Genomic DNA, 14,130 nt, shown 5'->3' on the forward strand with positions numbered 1-14,130 from the left:
CTCTTCCTCTCCCTCCCTCCCCCCCTCTCTCCCTCCCGCACCCCTCCATCTCTCCCTCCCTCCTTCCCACCCCTCCAAACATGCTCATGACTCTGCACCCGACAACTGCTCTGCTCTCTCTCTCTCTCTCTCTCTCTCTCTCTCTCTCTCTCTCTCTCTCTCTCTCTCTCTCTCTCTCTCTCTGTCTCTCTCTTTATATATATTATTCTCACCCTGCACTCTTGTATCTTCCCATCCGTGGTGTTTAATGTCCCTGTTTTCCCGGGATTTCACCTTTCTTCCCTTCCTCCTCTCCCCCCTCCCTCCCTCCTACAGCTGAAGGGATCCAGGCCAGTGATTGGTTGCGGCTGCAGCCTTCACACGGCTCCCATATGCATGTCTATTTCTACGTGGGTTGTTGTGCCCATGTGCCTGCGCGTGTATAAATGTGTGTGTGCGCGCGTGTGTTTCTTTTAAGGTCGGAGCGTGGGCTGAGTAAAAGCGGGGGGCGGGGGGGGATGCCTCTCATCGCTGCGTAGTCGTCCCATTCTCTGTGTTTCCTCTCCTCTCCTATCTCCTCCTCCTCCTCCGCTGCCATGGAGCCATTGCAGGCTGAACAGCCACAACAACATCTGAACACTGGGCCCAGGTAATGCTCGCAGACCCACTGACGCCTTGAAGAGTGTGTATCAGGAGGCTTTGCCGCTTCCGTTTGGTGCATGTGTCTGTATGTAATCGCCTGCATGCAGTGCTGCAAGGACATGTGTGTGAGTGTGTGTGTGTGTGTGTGTGTGTGTGTGTGTGTGTGTGTGTGTGTGTGTGTGTGTGTGTGTGTGTGTGTGTTTGTGTGTGTGTGTGTGTGTGTGTGTGTGTGTGTGTGTGTGTGTGTGTGTGTGTGTGTGTGTGTGTGTGTGTGTGTGTGTGTGTGTGTGTGTGTGTACTGCAGTATCTACATGTTAATGTCTTTCCGAGCATTATAGGTTATTACTCCATTGCACTCATGCCTGTGCAGGCTATTTCAATCCCCCACAAATTGTGAGCAATCCTGTGTCCATTTCATCTGTGCCCGTGTGGATGTTCGAGTCAGCCGGGGGGGCGGTGGGGGGGTAGTGATGGTGTGCGTTGAAGAGTTTGTTGGGGAAGGTTTGTTATATTGCATTATGCATGATGATGCATTTCCTGCTTTCGTTCGGACGTGCTGACACATTGACCATGTGACCTGGTTGTCAGAAATTATTGTTTTGTGTGTGTGTGTGTGTGTGTGTGTGTGTGTGTGTGTGTGTGTGTGTGTGTGTGCGCACGTGTGTGTTTTCCTGTGTGTACTTTGTGAGTGTAAATTAACTGCTGATACAAACAGGTCTGTTGCCTTTTGGAATGTAGTCAGAGGAATGAATAACTGCCAAGTTACTTGGTTTCGAAGATTTTGTTAATGTCTCCTGTGTTTTCCATCCTCGTATCCTCCTCTGTTGACATTCAAGTTTTGATACGATTGTATCTCTAGATCCAGAAATTACTGTAATATGTATTATCTCTGCAATAATGTAGTTACCGGCGCTGCATCAGCATGTCAAATATACGTTTTTGCATTCACATTTTCTCAGTTTTACAACTATGTGTCAATGCAACGTTGAATTATGTAGTGAAATTGTGATGCTGCCGACATTAAATGTTAATAAGAACACCCTCTTAATATTCATTTTGCAGCAGATAGGTGTTTGCGTGCTGGTATGGAGTGTGTGAGTCCTCACTGGTGGGGTCCAGTGACGGCGGTCCTGCTGTTTCACACACTCTCCTGGTCCAGAACAGGTGAGCCGTCTCTGTTGCGTTGTCTCTTAGTCCGAGCATCATCAGAAACCTCCCCTCCTGTCTCTACGGCTGACAGGAAACACTCAGCTTTCACAACAGCCCTCTGTTATCACAGCCATGAATATGAGACTCTGATGTTCCACTCAGCGATAACACTCAATGCTCTAATGCAAAATAGATGACCAGATCTGGTTTATTTAACCAAAACCATAACTAGACTAGTAATATGACTTATCTAACTGAGGGAAGAGGTGGCAGATGGGAAATGTTCTAGAATAAGAGGTAGAAGAAGAAGAAGGAGATATCCTCTGGTGATTCCCATTGGGGAAATTCAGCCTCTGCCTTCAACCCAACATAACGGGCTGGGAGCAGTGGGCTGGAACACAGTGTAGTGCCGGGAAGGGAACCAGCAACTATTAATCAAATAACACAGTTCAAAGATGCTCATCACGACCTACCTGTACCATCAAAAGGCGCCATCGAACCCGCCCCAAAAATCGACGGACGGCACCGGTCGACCATCACGCTGCAGGAGAACATCACGCACCGGTTCAAATGCCACTCCGACGGCTGGGACCCCCACGCGCCCCCCCTGCTGACCTGGTACCTCAACGGCCGACAGCAGAACGACCCGGGCCAAGAGCACGGGCACGGCCGCCCAGCGCTGGCCCCGCCCCTGCAGGAGGGGTCGCGCGTGGTCCTGAGGCCCGTCTCGCGCTCGCATCACAACAGCACCTTCGTCCTGCGCGCCAGGAAGTGGGACCGCGAGCTGGTGTGTACGGCGGCCAACCCGCACACAGGGGAGAGCTACAACGCCACGGTCACGCTCAACGTGCAGTGTGAGTTCACAGTGAGAGCAGAGTGGGCAGCATGTGGGCACCGCCTTATGCATCAAAGCACAGACAAATCACCCACAGGACTGTTATGTTATATATGGTTCCAGTGACTGAAGAATTACTAAAGTTAGAAATTGAGATATGATTTTGTTTATCTGGATTAGTGTTAGTATGTAGTGTTCTATAGTTTTATTTTAGTTGCCAGGAATCATACTTGGTTTTCCATTTCACTCTCTCACTCACACATAACGCCACGCCCTCCATCAATCTCCATTATCTTAGTATTTTCCACAGCGCCTCTCCATTGATTTCTCTCTCCATCCTTCTCCTTCTCCCTCTCCCTCTCTCCCTCTCCCTCTCTCCCCCAGTCCAGCCAGAGATCCTAAGAGTCAAAGCTCACTACAGTGAGACCTCCGACCCTTCGGACCTCTCCCTGGTCCTCTTCGCCCTGGTACGATCCAACCCCCCCGCCACCCTCACCTTCGTGGACCAGTCAGGCCAGATGGTGGCCAACACCTCCGACCTCCTCGTCCTGGACGCTCGCAGCTACCCCTGGCTGGCCAATCACACGCTGAAGGTCACACTCAGCAGCCTGTCGGGGAACGTCTCGATGAACGCGAGCAACAGCGTGGGCACGGCCCAGAGCAACCTCACCCTAGCAGGTCAGAGTGCATGTCCACTCTGCGGTGGTCAGCAAATCAAAGGCAGTTTCAGTCTATCGTAATGTGAGACCGAGATGGGCTGGTTGTATCGCCAAGTGCATCGAGTGCATTTGGAGCGTCAACTTCAAAAATGTTAATTTCTTTATACTTTATACATTTACTTTATTTTATATTTATCCGTTCTTATATTTTTTATTATTGGCATATATTTTCCTTCTATCTCTTCGGCCATCTCCCTCTGACAAATTCAGTTGAACATATTTAAAATGCTCTCCCGCTCTGTCTCTCTCTCACTCTCTCTCTGTCTCTCTCTCCCTCTCTCTCTCTCTCTCTCTCTCTCTCTCTCTGTGTCTCTAGAGTTCCTGCAGTCCCGTGTGGAGGTGCCCATGCTGGGTATAGTCACAGGTGGGGCTATGGCCTTCATGGCTCTCCTCATACTGAGCCTCATAGTGCTTTGTCTCATGCAAAAGAACAGCAAGGCCATTGGTAAGACTGGGGCATTATATTGCGAGAGTTTCTATGTGTTTGTTTGTGTGCATGTGTGTGTGTGTATGTGTATGTGGGTCCACGTAAGCGTGTTCCTCTTTTGTAATTTTGAGCCACTTCATGATATTGATTATACAAAATATTGTGTTGTTGTGCTATTGCATAATGTTCATGTTTCAGACGAGCCAGTGGAGATCCTCATGACCAAAAAGAGGTAAAGGACTCTCCAACTCTGATTAAGTGGTGCTCATAACAATTGTGTATTTTTGGTGTGTTACTATGCTTTAGCACTCTTGGTTCCATCGGTTTTAAAGGTCCCATGGCATGAAAATTTCAAAATCTTTTCTAACAGAAATATGAGTTCCCCTAGGGCAGGCCTATTCAACTAGCGGCCCGTGGGCCAAATGCGGCCCCTCTTACATTTTTTCTGGCCCGCAAGGGGTTGCATGCAAAAAATAAGGAGAAACATAGTTGCATGCAAATCAGGTTTCTGTGTGTAGCCGGTGATACTAGCCAGTATCAGTATCCCACAATCAGGAACTGGCATCACTTATTCTGACAATGTTTGGCTCAACCGATACGTGTGAGTCTAGCTTTTCTCATATGAATGCCATCAGAACAAGGGCACGTTGGACCATGACCTATGAGAAGCTGCATGAGTGTCTCGGGATGAGCCAAACTAGGCAAACAAGGCAGTGCATCTTTCTCACTGACTCACTGGCTCAAAATGTCTCATATGTACAGTAGTTCTGTTTTGTGATGATTCAAACAACATTGTTGAATTCTAAATACGTGTCCAAAATATGTGAGAACAAAATCTTTTATAATGATACGATTAAAAGTCAAGAAGGAAGGAATGCGTCTGACAAGTTTATTCCATGTAGTAGTATTATATATATTAAGTTAACACTAATTTAAGTATGATTTATTTGTAGCGATTTATTCACGTAGTTTTACTCCGTGTGGCCCATGAACCCCCAGTGGTTTTCCTTTTCGGCCCACTTGTTAAGGAGGTTGAATAGCCCTGCCCTAGGGCCTAGCCTGCCTATGATCTCAGTGGCTAAAACTTGCGCTTGGTGTAAAACGAGCACTAGGTGGTCTGCTCGCCTTTGAATAAACGGAGGGTCATGCGCGCTGATTTGGAATGTGGTCCCATATTTCGTCATAAAGGATCTAAGCTCCTCCCCTCTCTCTGCCTTGCCCGCCCAGAAAATGTTGCCCGCTCAATGTGTGAATGGCTCGTAGTGGCTGTAATTTTGCACCACGGCCGAAATTCGGGATCGTCTTTAAATACTGTGTTTGGGGCCTACTAATATCTATACTAAAGCATCCATAAAGTAGCATGCCAAGGGACCTTTAATGTAACTCCAATTGTGGGATATTTTGTATTCTTCCAGGTGCATTGTGTAACACATTGACAAATCCTAGAAACACCATGATATGTCATCAGAGATTAAGGAAACATGCTAGGTCTAAATACTGGATTCCCTGACTATGATGCTACAGTATGTTCGGTTATGTGTTGGAAAGATGGAGACAGTTATAATTTTCAAATGATAAATACATTGAGCACATACATTCGCTGATTAACTTACATTGAAGGACTCTTCCTCACTATAAAAAATAATAATTGTGTTTGTCTCCAAATATAATGTTGTGCTTGGTTCGTCTTGCACATGTTTTCTGTCCTCCTCAACCTCGCAACCCACGTGAGCTTTGAGTCCCTTTGGTTATCAATGGATTATCTCTCTTAGGTTTAAACCTCTGGAACCCCAGTCTAACCTCTATACCCCACGTCTATCTTTAGACCCCCAGTCTAACCTCTAGACCCCTCTAGACCTCCAGTCTAACCTCTAGATCCCAGTTTAACCTCCTGACCTCCAGTCTAACCTCTAGACCTCCAGTCTAAGCCTCTAGACCCCTCTAGACCCCCGGTCTAACCTCTTGACCTCCAGTCTAACCTCTAGACCCTCAGTCTAACCTCTAGACCCCAAGTCTACCTCTAGACCTCCAGCCTAACCTCTAGACCCTCAGTCTAACCTCTTGTCCCCCCAGTCTACCTCTAGACCCCCACTGTTACCTCTTGATCCCCAGTCTAACCTCTAGACTTCCAGTCTAACACCTAGACCCCTCTAGAGCCCCAGTCTAACCTCTAGACCCTCAGTCTAACCTCTAGACCTCCAGTCTAACCTCTAGACCCTCAGTCTAACCTCTAGACCCTCAGTCTAACCTCTAGACCCTCAGTATAACCTCTAGACCCTCAGTCTAACCTCTAGACCGCCAGTCTAACCTCTAGACCCTCAGTCTAACCTCTAGACCCTCAGTCTAACCTCTAGACCGCCAGTATAACCTCTAGACCCTCAGTCTAACCTCTAGACCGCCAGTCTAACCTCTAGACCCTCAGTCTAACCTCTAGACCCTCAGTCTAACCTCTAGACTGCCAGTATAACCTCTAGACCCCCAGTTTTCACCTCAATGGTGAAAATATCAATGTGATTACATAGCACCTACCCGGCCCGTGCCCTCTGCCCGTGCACTCATTGTGCTGACCAGAATCTTGCACAAGGCCAGGCAGACTTATTGCTGAAGCTAGTGAGTGAATCATGTGTTTAAGGGATTTGGAGGAAGGTCTGAAGGGAGGGCTGGCATTTTTTCGGTCGGAGTCTTTCAAAATCGTGCTTACTCTGGCGGTTTTCTCCAAAACGCCTACCCTAGCTCTAAATACAAGCTGCCACCCCAAACCACTCTAAACCATCAATAGTGCACTTACTCGTGCTATAATCGGCTATACTAGGACTAACACCGTCCATTAAGCCCTGTCGGGGGACAGCTCACATTGACTTCTAGTCCTGCTCTTTTCACACGCAGCACCTCAGCCATACTGAAGACGGAGAAGGTGGACAAGGCCCATCTTCCCAGGGAGAACATGTCCCTACCCTCCAACATGCAGCTCAACGACCTCTGCACGTTGCGTCGTGGTGAGCCTCCCCTCACACACTCACACACTCACACACTCACACACTCACACACTCATGCCCACCGCATCACATCAAACCGCCCCGTCATCTCACAGACCACCACCACACGCCTCACCTCCTGCTCCCTCTTTGGACCTCCTCCTGCTCCCCCTGCAGCCCGGGAGGCGGCGCGCGAGGCCGCCAAGCGGAGGAGCCTGGGGGAGGAGAGGAGGTGGCCGGTCGGGGGGGAGGACGATGATCTGACCGCAGCCTACGCCGCTCGAGGTCAGAGCGGAGCACTGTTCAATACACCGTCACGCCTTCACCTTGAACCAGCCGAGGGTCCTGTGTGACCCAGGGGGGAGGCCGCCGGTGTTTGACCCCCTGTTGTGCATCGCAGTGCGTAGCGTCTCGTCTCCTCCTGGGGTTCACGCTGTGCTCTTTTTGCCTTTCTCCGCAGGTTTCTCCAGGTACCCGATGGTGGGCTACATCTATAAGGTCAACAGCACAAGCAGTGAGGAGATCTGGCTCTGACATACGCACACCTGTAGACGCACACACATACACGCATACATACACACACACATACGCGTGCGCACACACAAACACGCATGCGCACACACAGGCACAAGTGCATTCACACCCACACACATATCCACACACACACACACACACACACACACACACACACACACACACACACACACATATAACCACACTCGTGCACACGCACACATGCACCGTTCCGTACACACACACACACACACACACACACACACACACACACACACACACACACACACACACACACACACACACACACACACACACACACAGACAACCACACATATGTGTGCACATATCCCAACCCATACTCAAACACAAACACACACACACACACACACACACACACACACACACACACACACACACACACATATCAGGACAATAATAACTTTGAAATAGCCAACAGCAATACGCATTGACAGTGCAGCCGTCCAATGAGAGCAGCTCAGACAAACTGCCAGTCAACTGTTCAACCAGTCTTCTGTCATCAACGTGCTGGACCCCAAGTGACCAGAGGGAGACGATGGGATATTTCCATCCTTCCTCAAGAGAACAATTTTAGTCCAATCTGAAACCTCTCGGACACATGCATGTAATGTTAACATATAAATAGTGTGGTTTAAATTTAGGAAACTTTCATTGTCGTTCAATATCAGGTGGGAAACTAAACCCCTGTAATCCAATAATAAACCAAACCGGTCAGCCTGTAATGTATGTCAAGATACTGCTGTCACACTCATCATTCTTTGGAATGCCTCCATGTTGTTTTCTATGATCTGAATGCTCTGCTTTGTTTGTTGTTCATGAGATAGAATAGAGATTTTAAAGTTCAACCAAAATGAATGTTACCCCTTAAAATGGTACTAAGATGAGTCTAGTATCTATTTAAATGTATGGACATGTAGCACTACAAGTACTGTATATTTGTATCTATATGTATATCTGTAAAAAAAAAGATTATATATTGGATCAATATATGTCAATAGTGAATAATTGCTTTCGTTGTGTTCTTAATGACGCTCACCAGAGGGCGCTCACGTGCATATATTTTCTAAAACAGCCATGATATTAACGGACAGAGGAAATAATGGAGGCTGACACGTTTCACAACTTGCCTACTGAAGACAACATGGTGTAGGTTTAGTGTAAAGTTGGGCAGTCTGTGGGAGTGTAGTGTGTGTGTGTGTGTGTGTGTGTGTGTGTGTGTGTGTGTGTGTGTGTGTGTGTGTGTGTGTGTGTGTGTGTGTGTGTGTGTGTGTGTGTGTGTGTGTGTGTGTGTGTGTGTGTGTGTGTGTGTGTGTGTGCGAGAGGGTCGTGGTGGCAGGCGGCATTGTTCTCGCTGTGTTGAGCACCGCGCGTGACGGTCTCTAGGTCGATTGACAGGGGTGACGTAGAATAAGAGTGGTATTTTTATACTGCTAGCTGGAGGGGAGGGAGAGAATGAATGACACATGACGCATTGAGATGTACAAATTAACGTGTTGTGTGTGTGTGTGTGTGTGTGTGTGTGTGTGTGTGTGTGTGTGTGTGTGTGTGTGTGTGTGTGTGTGTGTGTGTGTGTGTGTGTGTGTGTGTGTGTGTGTGTAAATTAGTTTCCGCTATATGTGAATCTGCATGGACTTTTTGTAGATAAATGTCTGCATTATGGCCTACATTTTTTATGATTGTGCATGTGGGCTCGCACATAAAATTGTTTGTGTGTGTGTTAGTTTGTGCATGCTTGTGCGTGTACTGTGCATGCACACATTTGTATGTCTATGTATGTGTGTGAGAGTTAGTAAATTAAGCACTGTTTGTGTGTGAGTGACACTGGTGTGCATGTGTGTGTGGTGTGTGAGTGAGACACTGAGTGGTGTAGTGAGTGAGACTGTGTGTGCGTGTGAGAGAGAGAGAGACACGGTGTGTGTTTGGTTTGTGAGTGAGACACTGTTTGTGGGAGTGAGACACTGTGTGTGTGTGTGAGTGAGACGCTGTGTGTGTGTGTGCGTGTGTGTGTGTGTGTGTGTGTGTGTGTGTGTGTGTGTGTGTGCGTGTGTGTGTGTGTGATGTGGCAGGTGTTTGCTGTAGGTCACCGCCTGCTGTGGATTGGGTTGCTGTCGGCAGGATGCGGTGTGTGTCTCGTCTCAGTGCGCTGCAGGGGTCTCTGATGAAGCCTCTCGCTGGGAACACTCACTGCTAGACGAGTGCTGTGTGTTTTACCAGCTTTACATCCTAGAACACGTGTGTGTGTTCATCTGTTGTTAATCATATGCCGGCTCCCTGCAACTGGCTTCTCGAAGGATCCGTCAATCAACAGTCCCCCCATCCCGAATGGTTTTAGTTTTAAATGTTTTGCATCTCATAAACTCCAACTGCGGTTTTGTGAAGTTGAAGACAGCAATTTACAGATGTTCTGTAATGTTGAATCATTATTAAAGGGCTTATATTAACTATCTAAAATATCTTTATAAAGTCGCTGAAGGTTGAAATAATGCGTCAAGAGATATAAGAGATTGTGGTGTTTCTGATGTCATGATTTACGCTCTTTAAAGAACACACTGCTCCCTACTCATTCAACTCTAAACCCTGCTTCATGCTATAAAGGCCGTCTTGATTGTACTAAACGGAAATAGACTCTATACATTGTGTTGTGTCGTAGTGCATTGTGGGCTCACACACGTCCCCCACACGTATTGCGTTGTGGGCTCACACAACGACACACACACCACCACGCCTCCTTAAGGCAGAGAGACGCAGAGGCTGAGAGTGCGGAAGAGCGAGGGAGTTATTCACAACAAGAACGCCACTAGGAAGTTGTCTTTTCAGGTCAGCTATTGTTATTTTCCTTTTGTCTTAGCCATTTGTTTCTTGTTTTTAAATCATGATGCTATAAAGCATAGCATGCTAAATAATACTTAATCTATACTTAATACTCAATCTTTATTTTGACCCCAGAGGGCCAAACAGGAAGTCCTCCCGCAATCATTGTCATTGTTTTAATATCAGAGGATCAGGATCTATTGGTATTACAAATACAAGTAATTTCAAAAAAGACTTCAAAGATGTCTAAAGCCTCGTCGTATCTTCATGATAAATCCTAAAACATAATGCTCCATTCTAACTGATTACTATTCTTTGGTTGATTGACAGAATAAAATGGCAGCCTGTGTAATGTTCGTACCGGGTGTGTGTGTGTGTGTGTGTTTGTGTGTGTGTGTGTGTGTGTGTGCGTGTGTGTGTTTACAGAGGGCCTTCCTCTCTGTCCACCAGACCGATGTTAACCATGCGACTGCTCATATGTCTGCTGCTGTTCTGGATCACTGAAGGTAGTGTTCGCTGTCTTATTTTAATTCGGCTTAACACATTGGCAAATGCCTTGTAGCGAACCAGGTCTGAATGTGACCTGCCCTCAGTCCTATGCTACTGGTCAACGAAGGCAGTTGGAAGGCCATAAAAATGTATTAAAAGTTAAACACTGACGGTTTTCCTTCTACCATCACAATCTCACAATTGGCTTGTGAGATGGTGAATATATTTGATTCATGCATCTGCAGTCTCTATGGTATCAATGGTCTGTGTTTGTATAGGGCAGCATACTTGTCTGTAGCCTATCACTTAGATAGGCCATAGAGAGATATTATTGAAAAAGTGAACAAACTATGTAGCTTGGTTATCTCTAACAATAAACATACTGACATACTGTACATATTTCATTTACATAGAGTGAAAACCGTAATAAAATTACAGATGTTTTTAATCATTCAATGTGATGTCCTCATTCCTCTTTTCCAGCCAAAGTTGTGATTGACAATTCAGGCCAGCTAAATTGCAATGGATCAATGCAGGATTTATTGTACGAGGATAGAGCAGAGGAGCTAAACTGCGGCGAGAAAATCTATATCAGAATTCGGAGTAAGTTCTGAGTTTTACTTATATATTGTTATGTAGATGATGTCAAATACATATGTTTGATTAAACAATGGAGGCAGCGAAGTTTGCATGTGTTTATATCTGTGAATGTGTGTGTGTGTGTGTGTGTGTGTGTGTGTGTGTGTGTGTGTGTGTGTGTGTGTGTGTGTGTGTGTGTGTGTGTGTGTGTGTGTGTGTGTGTGTGTGTGTGTGTGTGTGTGTGTTGTGCTTGCAGCCTGTGATAACTGCATAGAGATGGAGCCGTGGTCGATGGCTGGCCTCGCTGTGGGGAACCTGGTGTCCACCGCCCTGATCGGAGTGGCCGTCTATCTGGTCGCCTCTCATGCCCAGATGCCGTCGCGTACCGCTGACAGTCAAAGTACCACCCACCAGTTCCTTCTCTCTACCTGTTCTGGTTCCCTGTGTTGTTTCTGTTACTGTTAAGGTCTCAGTAGTCTTGGAGGAAGGGCGTCGCTGTGGCTCGAAGTCGTTATCTCCCAAATGTCCCTGCTATTGTATATTGGTGTTAAATAATGATCACGTTTTGGGTCGCCCAGATAATTTCATGTTTTCGATGAAAACTCACACTTTTATTCAAGTTTTCAGCTGTGCTAACATAATTGCACAAGGGTTTTCTAATCATCATTATAAAACCCTTAAGCTAAGCAATGTAACATCAGAACACAGGAGTGATGGTTTCTGGAAATGGGCATCTGCACACCTATTTAGAATTTTCGTAAAAAATCTGCCGTTTCGTGGTAGAATAGTCATTTACCACAATAACAATGTAGAAACTGTTTCTATTTCTATTTAATGCTATAGTCATTTAAAAAAACGGTGCTTTTCTTTAAAAAATAAGGACATTCCTAAGTGACCCCAAACTTTTGAACAGTAGTGTAAATATATAATTTATTTTAAAAGCTAAGGTCAAGTTAAAATATAATTTTGTTATTGATCTCTAGAATTTATTATTGCAGGACATTTGAGAGACTCTCTTTTCCATCTGATTTCTTTGGCTCTTGCTTGAGCCACTACCTGGTTGTGTCTCCGTAGGCTCTGATCGACAGCACCTCTTCCCAGCCAACCCGCGGCCCAGGGTCGACAACGGCATTTATCAGGTTGGTCACTGAGTGTGTAATGGCCCCCATTAGTCCGTCACACAACGCACACGTCGACGCCCTAGCCTCGGAGATAACTCACCATCACTCCTTTCTTCTTCTTACTTTTTCTCTGTCATTATCTTTCCATATTTTCCCTCCTTCCTTCTCTCTTTATTCCCATTCTGTCCTTCCTTCCTCCTCCTCCAGGATCTCAACACGAGGCGGTCCAAAGACACGTATGATGTGCTCGCCGCTCGGAGATGAGAGCGGACCAGGGGAACACCGTGTCCCCCGGTGAGGCTGAAGAGGAGTCGGCCTGCTGGGGGCCCGGGGCCCGGCACGCAGCCGCACGGGCCGGGCACCAAGACCCCTGAGGAGCACTTTGGGGTCCCTCTGCTCTCTGAATGCTTTCACACTCTCATCTGGGCAGCTTTGATCCAGAGTCCGCCTGCACCTGTTTTTTGAAAGTCTGCCCTCTACACAGCACAATACCCCGGCACAGCCACGATTTCGGGAATCCTCCTCACAAACGTAATCTGCACTTCGCTGTGTCTCCCTGTCAGTCCATCGGGTGTGGGTCAAATCTACAATACCGTTCGAAAGTTTGGAGTCACCCAGAAAATGTCATGTTTTCCATGAAAACACAGCTGTGCTAACATAATTGCACAAGGGTTTCCTTATCATCAATTAGCCTTTTAAAACGATTAGCTAAAAAATTAACCAATAGAACACAGGAGTGATGGTTGTTGGAAATGTGCCTCTGTACACCTATGTAGATATTAAATTATAAATCAGCCGTTTCCAGCTAGAATATTGATTTACCACATTGTCTAGAGTGTATTTCGGTAGTGTATGTCGTTTATGCTTACATGGATGCTCTGTCATGGCCTTTGATGTCAAATGTATGCCTTTGCCCGTAGATTTGTGCTGCAATGCAAACATGACATGAATTTTTAAGAATTAAAATTCATAACGTTGTATTGTCAAACCCCAGTATAACTGTGTTTCGCCTTGTGTCTGATTGTTGTAATTTTAACGCTGGTCATTGTTTTTCACCTCTTGCGACATTGTCTTCTTTGTTGTGTTACATCGAAGACCTTGAACAGAGTTGAGGGAGTCAGTGAGGAGTATAGAATAAGGGAGGCAGGTAGGAGAGAGGAGAACAAAGACATTACTGGGGGGGGGGTACAAAATAGAGTATAGAATAAAGTGACTTTTGCTTGTCAGATAGTCTGTTAGATATGAGAATATGATCAAGGCGGGTGTAATCTCACAGACATTTTCTACTCGCTCGCAGCCTCAACAGATGCAGGCTGCGGTTTCCTAAAGGAGCAGAGATCAAACAGCAGCGCTCACACACAAACACACCCATGCATGCAGACACACAAATACACACATGCACGCACACACACACACACATGAATACGCACAGATACACCCACACAGACACACAATCATAAATCATAAAGCACAAAGGAGACCTCTATGTGTGGGGGTATTCTTACTTAACTACTGGCTGAGATACAAGTCAGACTGTCTCGGTCTCCTACTCTCCTACAACCTATGAACCTCCCTCTTACACACACGTGCAGGACCGCATACACTTGGAAGACGCACATTAACCACACACACAGACACATGCAAATGCATGGGAAGAACATACATGGATCTATATACCGGTCACTCTGGGTTGGGACTGAGTGAGGCAACTCCTTCAGACAAAGTAGAGTCTGAAGGAGAGTATCGCTGCTCTATCGTCATTTAACCCTTTATCACAGTCCCATTCATCTATTTCATCTAGAGCTGTCAAGCGTATAAATATTTAATCGTGATTAATCGCATTAATGTC

General features: G+C 46.4%; 2 protein-coding genes across 6 annotated transcripts; both read left to right on the forward strand.

Moving 5' to 3' along the window:
- The first annotated feature begins 221 nt into the window (after positions 1-221).
- Positions 222-7,434, forward strand: tmem25 (transmembrane protein 25). Of its 5 annotated transcripts, none has more exons than XM_030380599.1 (9): positions 223-628; positions 1,687-1,785; positions 2,259-2,624; positions 2,990-3,283; positions 3,641-3,769; positions 3,950-3,983; positions 6,617-6,747; positions 6,904-7,011; positions 7,187-7,434. In XM_030380599.1, exons 2-9 carry the CDS (start codon positions 1,707-1,709, stop codon positions 7,258-7,260), a joined length of 1,215 nt encoding a protein of 404 aa, XP_030236459.1. In that variant the 5' UTR covers positions 223-628; positions 1,687-1,706; the 3' UTR covers positions 7,261-7,434. The 5 variants fall into 5 exon arrangements, with proteins under 5 accessions (XP_030236461.1, XP_030236459.1, XP_030236462.1 ...); XM_030380598.1 differs by having other exon boundaries at positions 225-628; positions 1,684-1,785; XM_030380600.1 differs by having other exon boundaries at positions 227-628; positions 1,684-1,785; positions 6,638-6,747.
- A 2,519-nt stretch (positions 7,435-9,953) lies between these two features.
- On the forward strand, positions 9,954-13,277 carry LOC115560938 (T-cell surface glycoprotein CD3 delta chain). The gene is made up of 6 exons (XM_030380620.1): positions 9,954-10,098; positions 10,519-10,598; positions 11,065-11,184; positions 11,417-11,560; positions 12,235-12,299; positions 12,489-13,277. Exons 2-6 carry the CDS (start codon positions 10,547-10,549, stop codon positions 12,543-12,545), a joined length of 438 nt encoding a protein of 145 aa, XP_030236480.1. The 5' UTR covers positions 9,954-10,098; positions 10,519-10,546; the 3' UTR covers positions 12,546-13,277.
- The last annotated feature ends 853 nt before the right edge of the window (positions 13,278-14,130 follow it).

This window comes from Gadus morhua, chromosome 16 (assembly GCF_902167405.1).
Source record: "Gadus morhua chromosome 16, gadMor3.0, whole genome shotgun sequence".
Classification (NCBI taxonomy): Eukaryota; Metazoa; Chordata; class Actinopteri; order Gadiformes; family Gadidae; genus Gadus; species Gadus morhua.

Excerpts from the sequence above, each read along its gene's own strand:
- LOC115560938 (XM_030380620.1), top strand. The coding sequence starts at position 10,547 with ATGTTAACCATGCGACTGCTCATATGTCTGCTGCTGTTCTGGATCACT. Across the intron at positions 11,185-11,416 it reads AATCTATATCAGAATTCGGA|CCTGTGATAACTGCATAGAG; the intron begins GTAAGTTCTGAG and ends TTGTGCTTGCAG. Across the intron at positions 12,300-12,488 it reads TCGACAACGGCATTTATCAG|GATCTCAACACGAGGCGGTC; the intron begins GTTGGTCACTGA and ends CTCCTCCTCCAG.
- tmem25 (XM_030380599.1), top strand. The coding sequence starts at position 1,707 with ATGGAGTGTGTGAGTCCTCACTGGTGGGGTCCAGTGACGGCGGTCCTG. Across the intron at positions 1,786-2,258 it reads ACTCTCCTGGTCCAGAACAG|GCGCCATCGAACCCGCCCCA; the intron begins GTGAGCCGTCTC and ends TACCATCAAAAG. Across the intron at positions 7,012-7,186 it reads CGCAGCCTACGCCGCTCGAG|GTTTCTCCAGGTACCCGATG; the intron begins GTCAGAGCGGAG and ends CTTTCTCCGCAG.